Raw genomic sequence first — 17,191 nt, forward strand, 5'->3', positions numbered from 1 at the left:
ACTGTGCCGCTCCTTTTTTTGCATTTGTATAGCAACTTTCACCATCTCAGGATTTTCTAAAGTGATTCACAGTCAATGAAAGATTTTGAATGTAGTCACTGTTGCAATGTAGGAAACATAGCAGATAATTTGTGCTCAGCAAGATCTCATAAAAGCAATGTGACGAATGACCAGATCATCTGATTTTGTTGGTTCAGTGCTAAATGTTGGCCAGAACAAAAAAAGTAACAGCAAAGGGAGGAACCATTTCTTCCAATGGAAAACAGGGAGGGTTTGTAATGGCACAGCATAATGTAAAATACCCCAAAGAAAATGGTGATTAAAAATTCTAAGGCTAAAAGCAGAATGTATAGCGACAGAGTTTCTAGTTTGAAAGGAGATAGCTGACATTGCTGGGTGAGAGAATAGGGGTATATTTGGATTAAGCTTGAAATTGAACATGCGGATTAATCCGCACTCATTCGTAGTGATACAGGCGCATGTAAACTTCATGTCGCCTGCTAATTTAAAATGATAGTGGCATGCAGCCTCACACTGAACATGCTGCTGAGTGGCTGCACACCTCAGCAGGGGGCCCATGTTTGTGCGGTGCTAGCACCATTTAAAGCCTGACTGCACATCTTAAAGGCGAGGTGGATTTTGCCTGGTGCAGCTGCTGGAACTGGTTCAAGAAGAGTTGCTGAGTGGAAGGAGGAGTAGAAATAACACAGGAGGCTCTATGTTCTCTGCAGCGCTAGAATCTTTGGTGGAGGAGTTGAACAGGAGGAGAGAGGTCCTCTTCCTTCAGGGAACAAGGAGGTCCTCCAGACAGATATTATTAAGGCAGTGGGAGCAGATAGCTGTCACGATCAATGCCAACAGTCTAGCTCTGAGAACCTGGATGCAGTGCTGCAAGAAGTTCAAAGACCTCACACGAGTGGTCAAGGTCAGTGAATGCATCTTCAAATGTCACATCTTACCAATAAACCAAATTTACAAGCTGCAGATGGTATAAACATGCACCTCTTACATTCCCTTCTTCACTCACCCTCATATTACCCTTCATTCTTTCAGATACCCAAGAACTGACACCTGGTCAAGAACTGGTGCAGGCACCTGAAGTGCAGGAGGAAGAAGAAACTGATGAAGAAGAAGCACTGTCACCTGATTTCACACTCGCAGCCACCAGCACAGATACTGACACTGCACAAACTTTAGAGTGACATTTAGAGGCAGGGTCTGCATATGGTGAGTCATCGGGTGTAAGTGGACTGCAGCCAGGTCAAATGGAAAGGATGGCACAGCTCACCAGAAGAGAGGCTGCATATGAATTCTGCAACAGAGGACTCAGATGAGGACTTTGATGGGGCGACATGCAGAAAAAGATTGATGCCTATGTGCACAGAAATGCTTGGTGCATTGGCTGTCTCGTCAGAAAGCCTGCAGTTGTTGTCAAGGACATGGGGGAGTCCGGCTCCAACTTGGCACAGGGCTTCACAGAGTTTGGAGTCCATCCATTCTAGCATAGAAATGGTTGCTAATTCCTTGAGAACACTTATAGACTCAAGCATGATGCAGCATCTGGTGGCCAATGTCTCAGCTTCCATTGCAGCACAAACAGAAGCCACCCAATGTCTGAGTGCTGCAGTCGAAGCTCAGACTGAGGTCATGAAATCTCAGCTTGCTGCCCATGCAGGATCAAACTACTGCCATCCTGGCTGCAGATGTCAATACACAAAGGGACATGTTCAGCAGTTCAGCACTCTGTGTTCCAGCAGATCACTAAAATTGTTGAGGTGCCACCCAGGGGAGTAGCAACAGCCCAGGGGAGCACAAACCTGTTATCCTCTCAGGATGACCGCATTCGTGCTCCCAACACTGCCACTCTGCCAGTCCCTCAGCTGTTGCCTCTCTGTCAGCCATCCCGAGGTGATACAGCCCAAAACCAGGTTTTCTAGACCCAGAGCTGCTCGAGGGCATCCTACAACAGCATTCCATCAGCCATGCAGCAGACACTGGGGTAGGAGCACAGTGTCAGACAAAGGCACCTGCAAGATGGGCATTAAAGATGAATAATTGACTTTCCTGTGGAATATTGGAGAGTTTGTTGGATAAAGTTGGTATGGAATGGTTGTTTTGTGATGGATTTTATTTCAGGATTGTGGCCAAGAGGATGTTGTGATGGTCAGTGACAGAGGGATGTTAAGGTGTGGGCCTGTTGTCCAATGGGGATTTGGAATTGTATTCACAGGAACCAGAGTGAATGGGGCACTCATGGACAGCCTGTCTGAAACAGGAATGTGCTGGCTGCCTCTTCTGTTCCTCCTCTTGCTCCTTCTTCTGAGCTGGTCTCTGAATCCCTGGCTGTGCCCTCATGATGAGCAGGTTGTGGAGAGTACAGTAGACACCACAAAACAGGACATCCACTCTGGAACCATTGCTTCAGTGCCCCAAAAATCTTCTCGCTTGATGTTTCATGTAGCAGCATAGCTCTCATTGTACACATGCTGGCCATGCATGGTTGGGTTGCGGAGGGGAGTTAGGTATAGAGCGGATAGCCCTTATTGTCCGGCATCGACCCTCATGTCTGGTATGGTGGCTGCAAGATTGAGAGAACAGTAGACTATTTCAGAATGAAAGCATCATGACTGCTACCAGGGTGAAGGAATTCAGGGCCACAGTCACCTTACCAGCAACTGGCAGTGCCACCTTCACCCTGCTCTGAGGCTGCAGTCTGGTTCCAAGAGGTGGCAGAGTTCTGTGAGCACCTCCTTCGTAAAGCACAGATGACACATACACTGCTCCTGGCTGGATAGAGGTAAGAGAAATGCTCCCGGAAGACCAATGATGGATAAGGCCACCTGTTCAGAGCCCTCCTTCCCCTTGTCCTCCTCCACCTCCTCTCCTCCACATGCAGCTTGTCCTCTTTCCTGCCTCTGCTCAATATCCCTCTCATGCTGCAGCCCAAGGGGATTACTTTCCTATTCTATTTCATTTCATTACTTTAAACAACCGAGTACAGAGACACCAGTTGTAACACCCACAGAATCAGGTCTTTCATGAGTTCATGTTACATGATCCAACATGAATACTCAGTCAAATCATATCACACCATTCCAATACGATTACACAATTCTTTATATTTGAATTCACAATTCACTATAAGAATTCAGGTATATCACATTGCACAGTTCCAGTATTACTGCCACATACAGTGGTTTATTCAAAACACTTATACCAATTCTACCTTTGATCTTTATATTCCATATATACAACCACTGAATCACAATACATGAAAAGACACACAATGCTTCATCAGATGTTTCAATATGGAATCAGGAAAATGCAATTAATCCATCTCTATCTCTCCTAATCATCCTGTCACTTAAGCTCTTAAAGCACTTTATTATCATAAACAGTGACCATACCAACATCTCCCGAGACCCTTAAGACATGAATGAATGACCTATATACATTCCTTCAGCTCCTCATCCTTGCCTTAGGCCTCCTTCACAAAACATCTCTGTTCAGCAAAGCTCATTGTGTGCTGATCCCACAGACAGCTCAAGACATTGAGGTACATGGGTAATGAGAACTCACATTCTCACAGAAAATATAGCCGAGTAAGTGATGTGCACAGACCCCTTGCAGTCACAACCAATGCCTTCCTCACATGCAGCACCACTCACTGTAGACCTCACCAATTGTAACCAACTCTTCAAACACCAAGGCACTTCCACAAACTCAAACAGAGCCAGTAGAGATTAATCACCATCTAACATGAAAGTAGTTGATGATCCCTTTAAATAGGGATGGTGGGGGGTGGGGGGGCCTTCTTACTTAATGGTCAACTGTGCATGTTTAAGACAAGGTACTAACAGAAGTAGTGAGGCTGAAAATGGAAGCACTGGTGTCAAGTCAGCATTACTCGCTGACTGCCATCATGATCTGCCTACTCAGCATACTTCCAGCGTACACTCATAACATACACGCTAACACCCTCATCAAGATGGCGTTCAGTGCAGGCCATGCCAGAAGTGTGTGTGAATAGTCTGGATATATATGAATGATTTAGGTGAGGGAACTAAATGTAATATCTCCAAATTTGCAGATGACACAAAACTGGGTGGGAGGGTGAGTTGTGAGGAGGATGCAGAGAGGCTTCAGGGTGATTTGGACAAGTTGAGTGAGTGGGCGAATGCATGGCAGATGCAGCATAATGTGGATAAATGTGAGGTTATCCATTTTGGTAGCAAAAATGGGAAGGCAGATTATTATCTGAATGGCTATAAACTGAGAGAGGGGAATGTGCAGTGAGACCTGGGTGTTCTCGTACACCAGTTGCATGCAGGTGGTAAAAAAGGCAAATGGTATGTTGGTCTTCATAACGAGAGGATTTGAGTACAGGAGCAGGGATGTCTTGCTACAATCATACAGGGCCTTGGTGAGGCTACACCTGGAATATTGTGTGCAGTTTTGGTCTCCTTATCTGAGGAAGGATGTTCTTGCTGTAGAGGGAGTGCAGCAAAGGTTTACCAGACTGATTCCTGGGATGGCGGGACTGACGTATGAGGAGAGATCGAGTCGGTTAGGATTATATTCGCTGGAGTTCAGAAGAGTGAGGGGGGATCTGATAGAAACCTATAAAATTCTAACAGGACTTGACAGGGTGGATGCAGGAATGATGTTCCTGATGGTGGGGGAGTCCAGAACCAGGGGTCATAGTCTAAGGATACGGGAAAATCTTTCAGGACTGAGATGAGGAGAAATTTCTTCACCCAGAGAGTGGTGAGCGTGTGGAATTTGCTACCACAGAAAACAGTGGAGGCCAAAACATTGTATGTTTTCAAGAAGGAGTTAGATATAGCATTTGGGGCGAAAGAGATTAAAGGATATGGGGCGAAAATGGGAACAGGTTACTGAGTTGGATGATCAGCCATGATCATAATGAATGGCGGAGCAGGCTCGAAGGGCCAAATGGCCTACTCCTGCTCCTATTTTCTATGTTTCTATATTTCTATGCCATTTTGGTAACAAAACAGTACCTGTACCACCAAAACTAAGAGCACTTTGGGGCCTAATTTTGTGGCTGTTAACTCTGGGAAATCCACTCTGCTCCTTGAGACCCAGTCTGATACCTAGTGTTACACAGTCCACCCAATCAGCTTCCCAACACCACTGGCCTGTGCTCTATGTGGGTGGTGCAAGTCAGCAGACCAACACTCCCTGTCCAGAGTCCAGGACAGCAGGACCTGTGCATTGTATCCCACTGTTACATGGCTGAGCCCTGCTTCCTTATCCCAGTGGTGGAATCGTCCATCTGTTTTATCTGTGTTCCTGGCTGGGACTGGTTTGCTGGTATCTTTCCATCTATGAAAGCAGCAATCAATCTATTTTGGTGGGGTGTCTTCTCTTGGTGCACCTTTGCTGATGGCTATGAAGGCCAATCTTTGAGACACAGGTTCTGCCAAAAGTGCCGCATGTGAAGCTGCCAGGTGATGCTGTGAGTTGTTGTTTTGACATTAGCGCCTGTTGCCAAGCTGCTGTAGCAACTGGTCATCGTGGTAGTGCACACCAGTCCACCGGATGCGTCGCCATTTCTCTCTTTCACCAGCTAGTGACTCCCAAGTGTGATAGTCAATATTTAGGGCCTTCGTGTCACGCTTGCAAGTACTCTTGAAGCGGAGTTTTGGGTGCCCCACTGGTCGTCTGGTCCCGGCTACCTCACCATACAGAAAGTCCTTGGGTATGTGATTGTCTTCCATCCTGCAGATGTGTCCAATTCACCAAAGCTGCCTCTGTTTGATTACTGCCAACACAGTTGGGAGCTCTGCCTTTGAGAGAACTGCCACATTTGTGATTTTGTCCTGCCAGAATATACCCATAATGCACCGCAGACATGGAACATAGAACAGTACAGCAGAGTACAGGCCCTTCGGCCCACGATGTTGTGCCGACCCTTTAATCTACTCTAAGATCAAACTACCTACATACCCTTCATTCTACTATCATCCATGTACCTATCCAAGAGTCGCTTAAATATCCCTAATGTATCTGCTTCTACTACCACCGCTGGCAGTGCATTCCACGCACCCACCACTCTCTGTGTAAAGAACCTATCTCTGACATCTCCCCTAAACCTTCCTCCAATCACCTTAAAATTATGCCCCCTGGTGATAGCCCTTTCCGCCCTGGGAAAAAGTCTCTGACTATCCACTCTATCTATGCCTCTCATCATCTTGTACCCCTCTATCAAGTCACCTCTCATCCTTCTTCGCTGCAATGAGAAAAGCCCTAGCTCTCTCAACCTTTCTTCATAAGACATGTCCTCCAGTCCAGGCAGCATCCTGGTAAATCTCCTCTACACCCTCTCTAAAGCTTCCACATCCTTTCTATAATGAGGCGACCAGAACTGAACACAATATTCCAAGTGTGGTCTAACCAGGGCTTTATAGAGCTGCAGCATAACCTCGCGGCTCTTAAACTCAATCCCCCTGTAAATGAAAGCCAACACCCCATACGCCTTCTTAACAGCCCTATCAACTTGGGTGGCAACTTTGAGGGATCTCTGGCCGTGGACCCCAAGATCCCTCTGTTTCTCCACACTGCCAAGAATCCTGTCTTTAAGCCTGTATTCTGCATTCAAATTTGACCTTCCAAAATGAATCACTTCACATTTTTCCAGGTTGAACTCCATCTGCCACTTCTCAGCCCAGCTCTGCATCCTGTCAATGTCCCATTGCAACCTACAACAGCCCTCCACACTATCCACAACTCCAGCAACCTTTGTGTCATCGGCAAACTTACTAACCCAGCCTTCCACTTCCTCATCCAAGTCATTTTTAAAAATCACAAAGAGCAGAGGTCCCAGAACAGATCCCTGTGGAACACCACTGGTCACCGAGCTCCAGGCTGAATACTTTCCATCTACTACTCTGTCTTCTATGGGCCAGCCAATTCTGTATCCAGACAGCCAAATTTCCCTGTATCCCATGCCTCCTTACTTTATGAATGAGCCTACCATGGGGAACCTTATTAAACGCCTTGCTAAAATCCATATACACCACATCCACTGCTCTTCCTTCATCAATGTGTTTTGTCACATCCTCAAAGAATTCAATAAGGCTTGTGAGGCATGACCTGCCCCTCACAAAGCCATGCTGACTATCTCTAATCAAACTATGCTTTTCCAAATAATCATAAACCCTGTCTCTCAGAATCCTCTCCAATAATTTGCCCACCACCGACGTAAGACTGACTGGTCTGTAATTCCCAGGGTTATCCCTATTTCCTTTCTTGAACAAGGGAATAACATTTGCCACCCTCCAATCATCTGGTACTACTCCAGTGGACAGTGAGGACACAAAGATCATCGCCAAAGGCGCGGCAATCTCTTCCCTCGCTTCCCGTAATATCCTTGGGTATATCCCGTCTGGCCCCGGGGACTTATCTATCCTCATGTCTTTCAAAATTTCCAGCACATCCTCCTTCTTAACATCAACCTGTTCGAGCATATCAGCCTGTTTCACGCTGTCCTCACAAACGACAAGGTCCCTCTCACTAGTGAATACTGAAGCAAAGTAGTCATTAAGGACCTCCCCTACCTCCTCCGACTCCAGGCACAAGTTCCCTCCACTATCCCTGATCGGCCCTACCCTCACTCTGGCCATCCTCTTGTTCCTCACATAAGTGTAGAACGCCTTGGGATTTTCCTTAATCCTACCCGCCAAGACTTTTTCATGTCCCCTTCTAGCTCTCCTAAGTCCATTCTTCAGTTCCTTCCTGGCTACCTTGTAACCCTCTCGAGCCCTTTCTGATCCTTGCTTCTTCAACCTTAAGTAAGCTTCCTTCTTCCTCTTGACTAGCTGTTCCACATCTCTTGTCATCCAAGGTTTCTTCACCCTACCAACCCTTCCTTGCCTCATCAGGACAAACCTATCCAGCAGTCGCAGCAAGTGGTCCCTAAACAACCTTCACATTTCTGTCGTGCATTTCCCTGAGAACACCTGTTCCCAATTTAAACTCCCCAGTTCCTGCCTAATAGCATTGTAATTCCCCCTCCCCCAATTAAATATTTTCCCATCCCGTCTGCTCCTGTCCCTCTCCATGACTATAGTAAAGGTCAGGGAGTTGTGATCACTATCACCGAAATGCACTCCCACCGAGAGATCTGCCACCTGGCCTAGTTCGTCGCCAAGCACCAAATCCAACATAGCCTCCCCTCAAGTCGGCCTTTCTACATATTGAATCAGGAAACCTTCCTGGAACACACCTGACAAAAACTGCTCCATCCAAACTATTTGCACTAAGGAGGTTTCAATCAATATTAGGGAAGTTGAAGTCACCCATGACAACAACCCTGTTACTTCTGCACCTTTCCAAAATCTGCCTGGGGGGTCTATAGAAAACTCCCAATAAAGTGACTGCTCCTTTCCTGTTTCTGACTTCCACCCATACTGACTCAGTAGACAAACCCTCCTCGACGACCTCCCTTTCTGCAGCTGTGATACTATCCCTGATTAGCAATGCCACTCCCCCACCTCTTTTACCTCCCTCCCTATTCCTTTTGAAACATCTAAACCCTGGAACATCCAACATCCATTCCTGCCCCTGTGATATCCAAGTCTCCGTAATGGCCACAACATCGTAGCTCCAAGTACTGATCCATGCAATAAGTTCATCACCCTTATTCCTGACACTTCTTGCGTTAAAATAGACACACTTCAACCCATCATACTGGCTGCAACTTTGCCCTGTCAACTGTCTGACCTTCCTCTCAGACTCTCTGCACTCGGTATCTGCCTGTTCAACAGCTACCCCATCCACTGATCCGTAGCTCCGGTTCCCATCCCCCTGCCAAACTAGTTTAAACCCTCCCGAAGAGCGCTAGCAAACCTCCCGCCCAGGATATTGGTGCCCCTCCAGTTCAGATGCAACCCGTCCTTCTTGTACAGGTCCGACCTTCCCCAGAACGTATCCCAATGATCCACATATCTGAAGCCCTCCCTCCTACACCAGCTCTGTAGCCACGTGTTCAGCTGCACTCGCTCCCTGTTTCTAGCCTCACTCGCACGTGGCACCGGTATCAATCCTGAGATTACTACTCTGCTCGTCCTGCCTTTTAACTTCCAACCTAACTCCCTATATTCACTTTTCAGGTCCTCATCCCTTTTCCTAGCTATGTCATTGGTACCGATGTGTACCACGACTTCTGGCTGCTCCCCCTACCCCTTAAGAATCCTGTAGACCCGATCCGAGACATTCCTGATCCTGGCACCCGGGAGGCAACATACCATCCAGGAGTCTCGTTCGCGACCACAGAATCTCCTGTCTGTTCCTCTAACCATTGAATCTCCTATCACTATCGCTCTCCTATTCTCCCCCCTTCCCTTCTGAGTCACAGAGCCTGGCTCAGTGCCAGAGACCTGGCCGCTGTGGCTTTCCCCTGGTAGGTCGTCCCCCCCAACCGTATCCAAAATTGTATACTTATTATTGAGGGGAACGGCCACAGGGGATCCCTGCACTGTGCGCCTATTCCCTTTCCCTCCCCTGATGGTCACCCAGCTACCTTTATCCTGTAACTTAGGTGTCACTACTTCCCTATAACTGCTCTCTATCACCCCCTCAGCATCCTGAATGATCCGAAGTTCATCCAGCTCCAGCTCCAGTTCCGTAACGCGGTCTGTGAGGAGTTGGAGTTGGGTGCATTTCTCACAGGTGAAGTCAGCAGGGACACAAGTGGTGACCCTTACCTCCCACATCCTGCAAGAGGAGCATGCAACTGCCCTAGCTTCCATCCCCTCTGCTCTAAATTGACAAAAGAGATTTAAAAAAAAGGAAAACCTTACCTTACCAAACCCTCCACACAAGAGTCCTTTTTCTTTTGGTTAGAGGAGGAGGATGGGTGTTTCGGGTTTAGCCACTGCCCGAATATATAAGTTCACTTACCCAGCAGTCCCCGTGTCCGCATTGAAGATGGAAATTATTGAGCTGCTTTTCCTGGTGTTATGAAAGTGTTTCCTTTTTTTTAATATTCTATTTTTTTGAGGACTTGAGTAAAACTGAAAAGATTCCATGGATGTGTTCTTTTTTTACCAAATTCAACGAAAGGACATTTGAGATGTTGTATGAAAAACCCACCTGTGCTAGAAGCTTTGGGTTCAGTAAACAACAGAAACCTTGGTGACCTGGGGGGAAATGGTTACAGAGAAGCTGCACATCAAGGTTTATGGAGGTCAGGAGGTTGACTCTCTGTTTGGGTTTTGGACAATTGTTTTAGTTGTGGTGAACTGCTTGAAGACAATTTGTGTTTTCCTGCCAAGGAAAAATAAACGACCCAGCTCACCTCCTTCTCGACATTTCTGAAGAAATCCTGCAAAGGTCCAGTGTGGGAGAGCAAACATTCTCTGCAGAGTGAATTTCTGTATTATTATGTGTGTGTGAGTATAATTGGGGGATTTTTAAAAAGGGAACTTTCATCTTTCAATCTGTGTGTTAATGCTTTGCTTCCTTACTGGTTAAGTCTTGCTTTATAATAAACGGATAATTTTGTTGTTTATTAAAGAAACCTGGTTGGTGTATTTTATTGCGGGATAAAAAATGGAGTGTATTATTGGTTGTACTGTTAACCGGGAAAACATTTAAATATATGTTGTGACCTGTGGAGAAGCGGAACTGGAAAAGACAGTGCACGCCTTCCGCCTCAGTCGTGTCACTGATAGCTGCAAGAAACCCATGTTTCGCAGCCATACAGCAAGGTTCTGAGAACACAGGCCTTATAAACCATCAGCTTGGTCCTTAAGGTCCCTTTGGTGTTATCCCATGCACGTTTCACAAGTCGGCCAAATGTGGTAGCTGCTTTCCCAATGCTTATAACGAGCTCTGCATCAAGGGTTTTCTTGATGCCTATGGTCAAGGATAACAAGTTACAGGCACAGGAGAGACAGTCCATGAGTCTTTGTGGCTGAGTTTCCGTGTGAGCGACTAGTGCAGTATCATCAGTGTCGAGGGGCTCTCAGCTCAGGACACAATGTTTTTGTCTTCATTTTCAGTCTTGATAGATTGTAGAACTTGCCGTCTTACCTAGTGTGCAAGTGGACTCCTTCCATATCTGCCGTGAAGGTGCAGGTCAGGAGCGAGGAGAAGATACCAAACGGAGTGGGGGCTGAAAGACTTTTAAGTATGACCCTAGCAAAGGCCTTCCCCATGACGCTAGGGAGTGAGATGCCTCTAAAGTTGTTACAGTCTCCTCTGTCACATTTGTTTTTGTATATTGTGATGATCTTGGCATCGCGCATCTTCTGAGGAACAGAGCCCACTTTCCAGTAAAGAAGGAGATGGTCATAAAGGTGTGGCTACAGACAGGACTATTAGTGCTTGAGCAGTTTGACTGGGATTCTATCCTTTCCCGGTGCCCTTCTGTTCACTTGGCGGTCTATGGCCTTCTTGAGCTCCAGTGATGAAGGTTCTTCATCTAACTCATCCATGATAGGAAGTTATGGGAGAGCGTTGAGCACATAGAAAAAAAATAGGGGCAGGAGTAGGCCATTCGGCCCTTCGGGCCTGCTCCGCCATTCAAAAATGATCATGGCTGATCGTCTAATTCACTAATTCAGCACAGACAGGGAGATGTCCAATTCACACGAGTGAGTCAGATTCAGAAGTTAAACTCAGCTGATAGGTACTGATCTCTGGGAATCCAAGCTACAGGAGCATTAGTGTAACAGAGTCTGAATCTGCAGTGTCAATCCTGTCATTTCAATGTATCAGATTGCACACCGATGGTAATGGTGATAAGGGGTCTCCTCGAATTCACACTTTCTTGCTTTCCCTATTCAGTGCGAACACCAGTGGACCAATACATAGGAATCGATTACTCACTTCTCAATGACCCAGACGTTAAGTCTAGCTGGATGGACATGGAATTCAAGGTAAGGCCTATTTATAGCTGGCAGCTTCCAGACACTTCTATATGACATTAATACCTGTCACCCTGCCACCCAGGAACATTCGTTTCCCATCTGTCACAGGGAAGAGGAAGGGACAAAAAACTATTAGGTGAGAGTCCCAGAGCTTTTCCAGACTGGTGACCATAATTCTGGCCGTGATGCTCAGGAGGAAAGGGGACCACCTGCCCGCCTGCCCCATTTTCCTGTCGCATTTCCTTCCCAGGCCCCCAATCTCTCCCCCTCAACTAGGCCTTACTAATGAGCCAGTCTGCCAAATTGAGGTAGTCTGTTCATATGGAGGGTGATTGAAGCATGTTCCACCTGTTCAAAACCCCGACGTGGTCATGGCCCATAGGTATTGGTGCTTGTTTACATTTTTATGTGTAATGGAACAGTGCTAACCCTCCCCTGGGCTTCAAAACAGACAATCCAGATCCAGGGGCTCTAGCCAGATAGCTTGATAAATGAACAAGTGATCTGTACTACTGGCCTAGCAAGCTAGAGGTTGTGAGTTCAAATCCCAGCATTGCAAGTTGTGGAACGGAATTCAATCAATCTGTTGATTTGTGGGCTGGTAGCAGAACAATGACCATGTAAGATACCATCCCACTCTGCCCTATGTGTGACTGACTGTAGCCTCACAATATCTGGTTGCCTCTTATTGCTTTGGGGGTAAGAACTAGGAGCAGGAGTAGACCATTCAGCCCTGTGAGCCTCCTCCACCGTTCAATACGATCATGACTGATATTCTGCTTCAACTCCACTTTCCTGCCCCTCCCGATATCCCTTGATTCCCGAGATGCCAAAAATCTATCACTCTCAGTCTTAAATTTATTCAATAATGGAACATCCACGATCCTGTGGGATAGACAATTCCAAAGATTCACAACCCTTTGAGTGATGTAATTTCTCCTCATCTCAGTCCTAAATAATCGGCCCCTTATCCTGAGACTGTGCCCCTGTGTTTTAGATTCCCCGACCAGTGGAAATAATCTCTCAGTGTCTACCCTATCCAGCCCCTTCAGAATATTGTATGTTTCAATGAGATCACCTCTCATTCTTCTAAACTCCAGAGAATAAAGACCCAATTTACTCAGCCTCTCATTATAGGACAACCCCCTCATCCCAGGGACCAATCTAGTGAACCTTCGCTGTACCACCTCCAGTGCAAGTATATCCATTCTTAAATGTGGAGACAATTGTAGCGGGACTTCCTTATTCCTGTACTCCAATCCCCTTACAATAAAGGCCAACATGCCATTTGCTTTCCTAACTACTTGATGTACCCGCATGCTAATTTGGTGTGAACAGACTTACTTCTGCTGTGGGCAAGTGCCAGCCTCATCAGTTGGCATGTGCACCACTTAAACCATTTCACACATGTCAACTCTGTTTCTTTACAATATCCTCTCCCCTCTGGTTTTGCACTGGGAAATATTAATGTAACACGTAACACCATTCACATCCTCATAAAGGTCCAAAATAGCTCACAGTGAATGAAGTACTTTATAACTATAGTCACTGTTATAATGCAGATAACACAATAGCCATAACAAGAGTGAGTTTCGCTCTTGATGTTGGTGAATTTTAATCTGGTTTCACTCCTAATGTTTGTCGGTTTTGATCTGGTTTCACTCCTGATGTTTGTTGGTTTTAATCTGGTTTCACTCCTGATGGTGAATTTTGTTCTGGTTTCACTCCTGATGTTTGTCAGTTTTGATGTGGTTTCACTCCTGATGTTGGTGGGTTGTGATCTGGTTTAACTCCTGATGTTGGTAGGTTTGGACCTGCTTTCACTCCTGATGTTGGTGGGTTTCAATCTGGTTTCACTCCTGATGTTGGTGGGTTTTGATCTGGTTTCACTCCTGATGTTTGTTGTGATTGAATGTCCTGGATTCTGAGCATACTCTGCACTGCTAACCTCTTTCCTCTTGGGCATTGTGCTCTGTTTCAGGGGATGTTCTATGCTCTCAGTAATGAGAATGATACTCTGCTGAACACTGCAATCATCCCTCACGTGAGGGGCAAACAGCGAATGGTATACATCTCTGTGTCCGAGTACTTCTTTGATTCTGCCATGTACTCTTATTATAAAGCTGGAATACTGAATACAGAGATCCCTGAGAACAAGGTACGGCTCCTAATCATACAACCTCATATCTTACAAAGCATTTTGCTGACCACAATTAACTTCCATGTCTCTAATTTGTTTACAGATGCCAGTGGATCTTTCTTATTTACTGAGGACTTCCTTCTTTGGAGCAATCATTCTGCTGGTAAATAACGTATGGTGACTTTGACTTTTATTGCCTCTCTCTCTTTCTCTCTCCTCCTGACTGTGATCTTCATCGTGACAAGGGCTGTTTTTGCTTCTCTCTCCATAGCAGTCGCCTTGATGATGTTGTTTAGACTACAGGTCCCAGGGCGCTGGGAGAGGGTATAAAATTATTACTCCGTTAAACAGTCACAAACAGCACAAAGTGAAATCTGATATGAACTCAGTGCCCAATGGAATGGCCCAGAGCTGTTCCAATATCTGCCACAAGGTATAAGTACCCAGGCAATGGTGGCATCAGCATTCAGGACTGGCATTAGGATGGTGGCAGTAGCTCAGTGCCCAGAGCAGTTATAGTATTTTTCAAGGATGTGCCCAGATCAGAACCATCTGAGACAGGTAATTGTATTAGAGCTGGTGATACTGAAGGAGGGAGCGTAAAATAATTCAAACTAGATTTGTACAGCTGTGGGTACCACTCTTTTGTCTCACACTTTTACTTCCCCTTTTAGATCTACACTTTGACCTCAGCCTTTGATCGCCCAGAATCACAGAATTGTTACAGCACAGAAGGACGTGATTCGGTCTGTCCTGTCTGTGCTAGCTCTCCGAAACAGACATTCAGCAATAGTGTCACTCTCCTGCCTTCTCCCTGCAGTCTTGCACTTTCTTCCTTTTCAGATAATAATCCTATTCCCTCTTGAATGCCTTGATTGAACCTGCCTCCACCATACTCTCAGGCAGTGCATTCCAGATCCTAACCACTCGCTGGTTTGGAATTTTCCAAATGTCGCCATTGCTTCTCTTATCAATTACTTTAAATCTGTGTCTTCTTATTCTTGATCTTTCCACCAATTGGAACAGTTTTTCCCTATCTACTCTGTCCAGACCCCTCATGATTTTGAACACCTCTAGCAAATCACCTCTTAATCTTCTCTTCTCTTCAAGGAAAACAGTCCCAACTTCTCCAATCTATCCACGTATCTGAAGTTCCTCATACCTGGAACCATCCTCGTCAATCTTTTCTGCACCTTCTCTAATGCCTTCACACCTTTCCTGAAGTGTGGCTCCCAGAACTGCACACAATACTCCAGTTGAGGCTGCACTGGTGCTCTATACAAATTTAACATAACTTCCTTGCTTTTGTACTCTATGCCCTTATTAATGAAGCCTAGGATACTGTATGCTCTATTAATCGCTCTCTCAACCTCTCCTGCCACCTTCAATAATTTATACACATATACACCCAGGTCCCTCTGCTCCTGCACCCCTTTTAGAACAGTACCCTTTATTTTATATGGTCTCGCCATTTTCTTCCTACCAAAATGAATCACTTTACACTCCTATGCATTAAATTTCATCTGCCACTTGTCTACCCATTCCACTATCTTGCCTATGTCCTTTTGATGTTCTACACTATCCTCATCACAGTTCACAATGTTTCCAAGTTTTGTATCATCTGCAAATTTTGAAATTGTGCCCTGTACACCGAGTTCTACGTCATTAATATATATCAGGAAGAGCAAATGTCCTAACACTGACCCTTAGGGAACTCCACTAAAACCTTAATAAAAGCAAAATACTGCAGATGCTGGAAATCTGAAATAAAAACAAGAAGTGCTGGAAATACTCAGCAGGTCTGGCAGCATCTGTGGAGAGAGAAGTTCTGATGAAGGGTCACTGACCTGAAATATTAACGCTACTTCTCTCTCCACAGATGCTGCCAGACCTGCTGAGTATTTCCAGCATTTCTTGTTTTTATTCCACTAAAACCTTCCTCCAGTCCGAAAAACATCCATTAACCACTACTCTCTGTTTCCTGTCATTCAGCCAATTTAGTATCCATGTTGCTACCATCTCTTTTATTCCATGAGCTATAACTTTGCTCACAGGTCTGTTGTGTGGCACTTTATCAAATGCTTTTTGGAAGTCCATGTACACCACATCAACAGCATAACCCTGATCAACCTTCTCTGTTAACCTCATCAAAAACTCCAGCAAGTTAGTTAAACATGATTTGTCCTTCACAAATCTGTGCTGGCTTTCCCTAATTAACCCACATTTGTCCAAGTGATTATTAACTTTGTCCCAAATTATCGGTTCTAGAAGCTTCCCCACCACCAAGGTTAAGCAGACTGGACTGTAGTTGCTGGGCTTATTTTTACACCCTTTTTTGAACAAGGGTGTAACATTTGCAACTCTCCAGTCTTCTGGCACCACCGCTGAATCGAAGGAAGATTGGAAAATTATGGCCAGTGCCTCTGCAATTTCCACTCTCACTTCCCTCAGTATCCTTGGATGCATCTCATCTGGTCCTGGTGCTTTATCCACTTTAAGTACAGACAGCCTATCTAATACATCCTCCTTATCAATTTTAAATTCTTTAAATGTCTGAATTACTTCCTCTTTCACCATGACCTGTGCAGCATCTTCTTCCTTGGTAAAGACAGATGTAAAGTATTGATTTAATACCTCAGCCATGCCACCTGCCTCTATGCAAAATCCCCTTTTTGATCGCGAATCAGCCCCACTCCTCCTTTTACTATTTATATGCCTATAGAAGACTTTGGGGTTCCCTTTAATGTTAGCTGCCAGTCTCTTTTCAGACTCTCTCTTTGCTTCTCTTATTTGCTTTTTCACTTCCCCTTTAAACCTTCTATATTCAGCCTGGTTATCATTTGTATAATCCACCTGAGATCTGTCAAAAGCACACTTTTTCTTCTTCATCTTAATCGCTATCTCTCTCGTCATCCAGGGAGCTCTGGATTTGTTTGTGCTACTTTTCCCCTTCATGGGAATATACCTTAACTGTGTCCAAACTATCTCTTCTTTAAAGGCCTATTGTTCAGTTACCATTTTGCCTGCCATTCTTTGATTCCAGTTTATCTGGGTCAGATCCATTCTTACCTCATAAGTTGGCTTTCTCCAGTTAATTATTCATACTCTGGATTGTTCCTTGTCCTTTTCTCTAGCCAACATAAACCTTATG

General features: G+C 45.4%; 1 protein-coding gene across 3 annotated transcripts in view; it reads left to right on the plus strand.

Annotated features, from left to right (window-relative positions):
• Positions 1-17,191, plus strand: part of pltp (phospholipid transfer protein) — a 698,920-nt gene that overhangs the window by 283,664 nt on the left and 398,065 nt on the right. For all 3 annotated transcript variants that reach the window (XM_068048032.1, XM_068048031.1, XM_068048033.1), the window contains exons 8-10: positions 11,818-11,909; positions 13,882-14,058; positions 14,144-14,203. In XM_068048032.1, the coding sequence (XP_067904133.1) occupies positions 11,818-11,909; positions 13,882-14,058; positions 14,144-14,203 (329 nt within the window). The remainder of the gene's footprint in view (positions 1-11,817; positions 11,910-13,881; positions 14,059-14,143; positions 14,204-17,191) is intronic.

The sequence above is a fragment of the Heterodontus francisci genome, chromosome 16, assembly GCF_036365525.1.
Source record: "Heterodontus francisci isolate sHetFra1 chromosome 16, sHetFra1.hap1, whole genome shotgun sequence".
In the NCBI taxonomy this organism is placed as follows: domain Eukaryota; kingdom Metazoa; phylum Chordata; class Chondrichthyes; order Heterodontiformes; family Heterodontidae; genus Heterodontus; species Heterodontus francisci.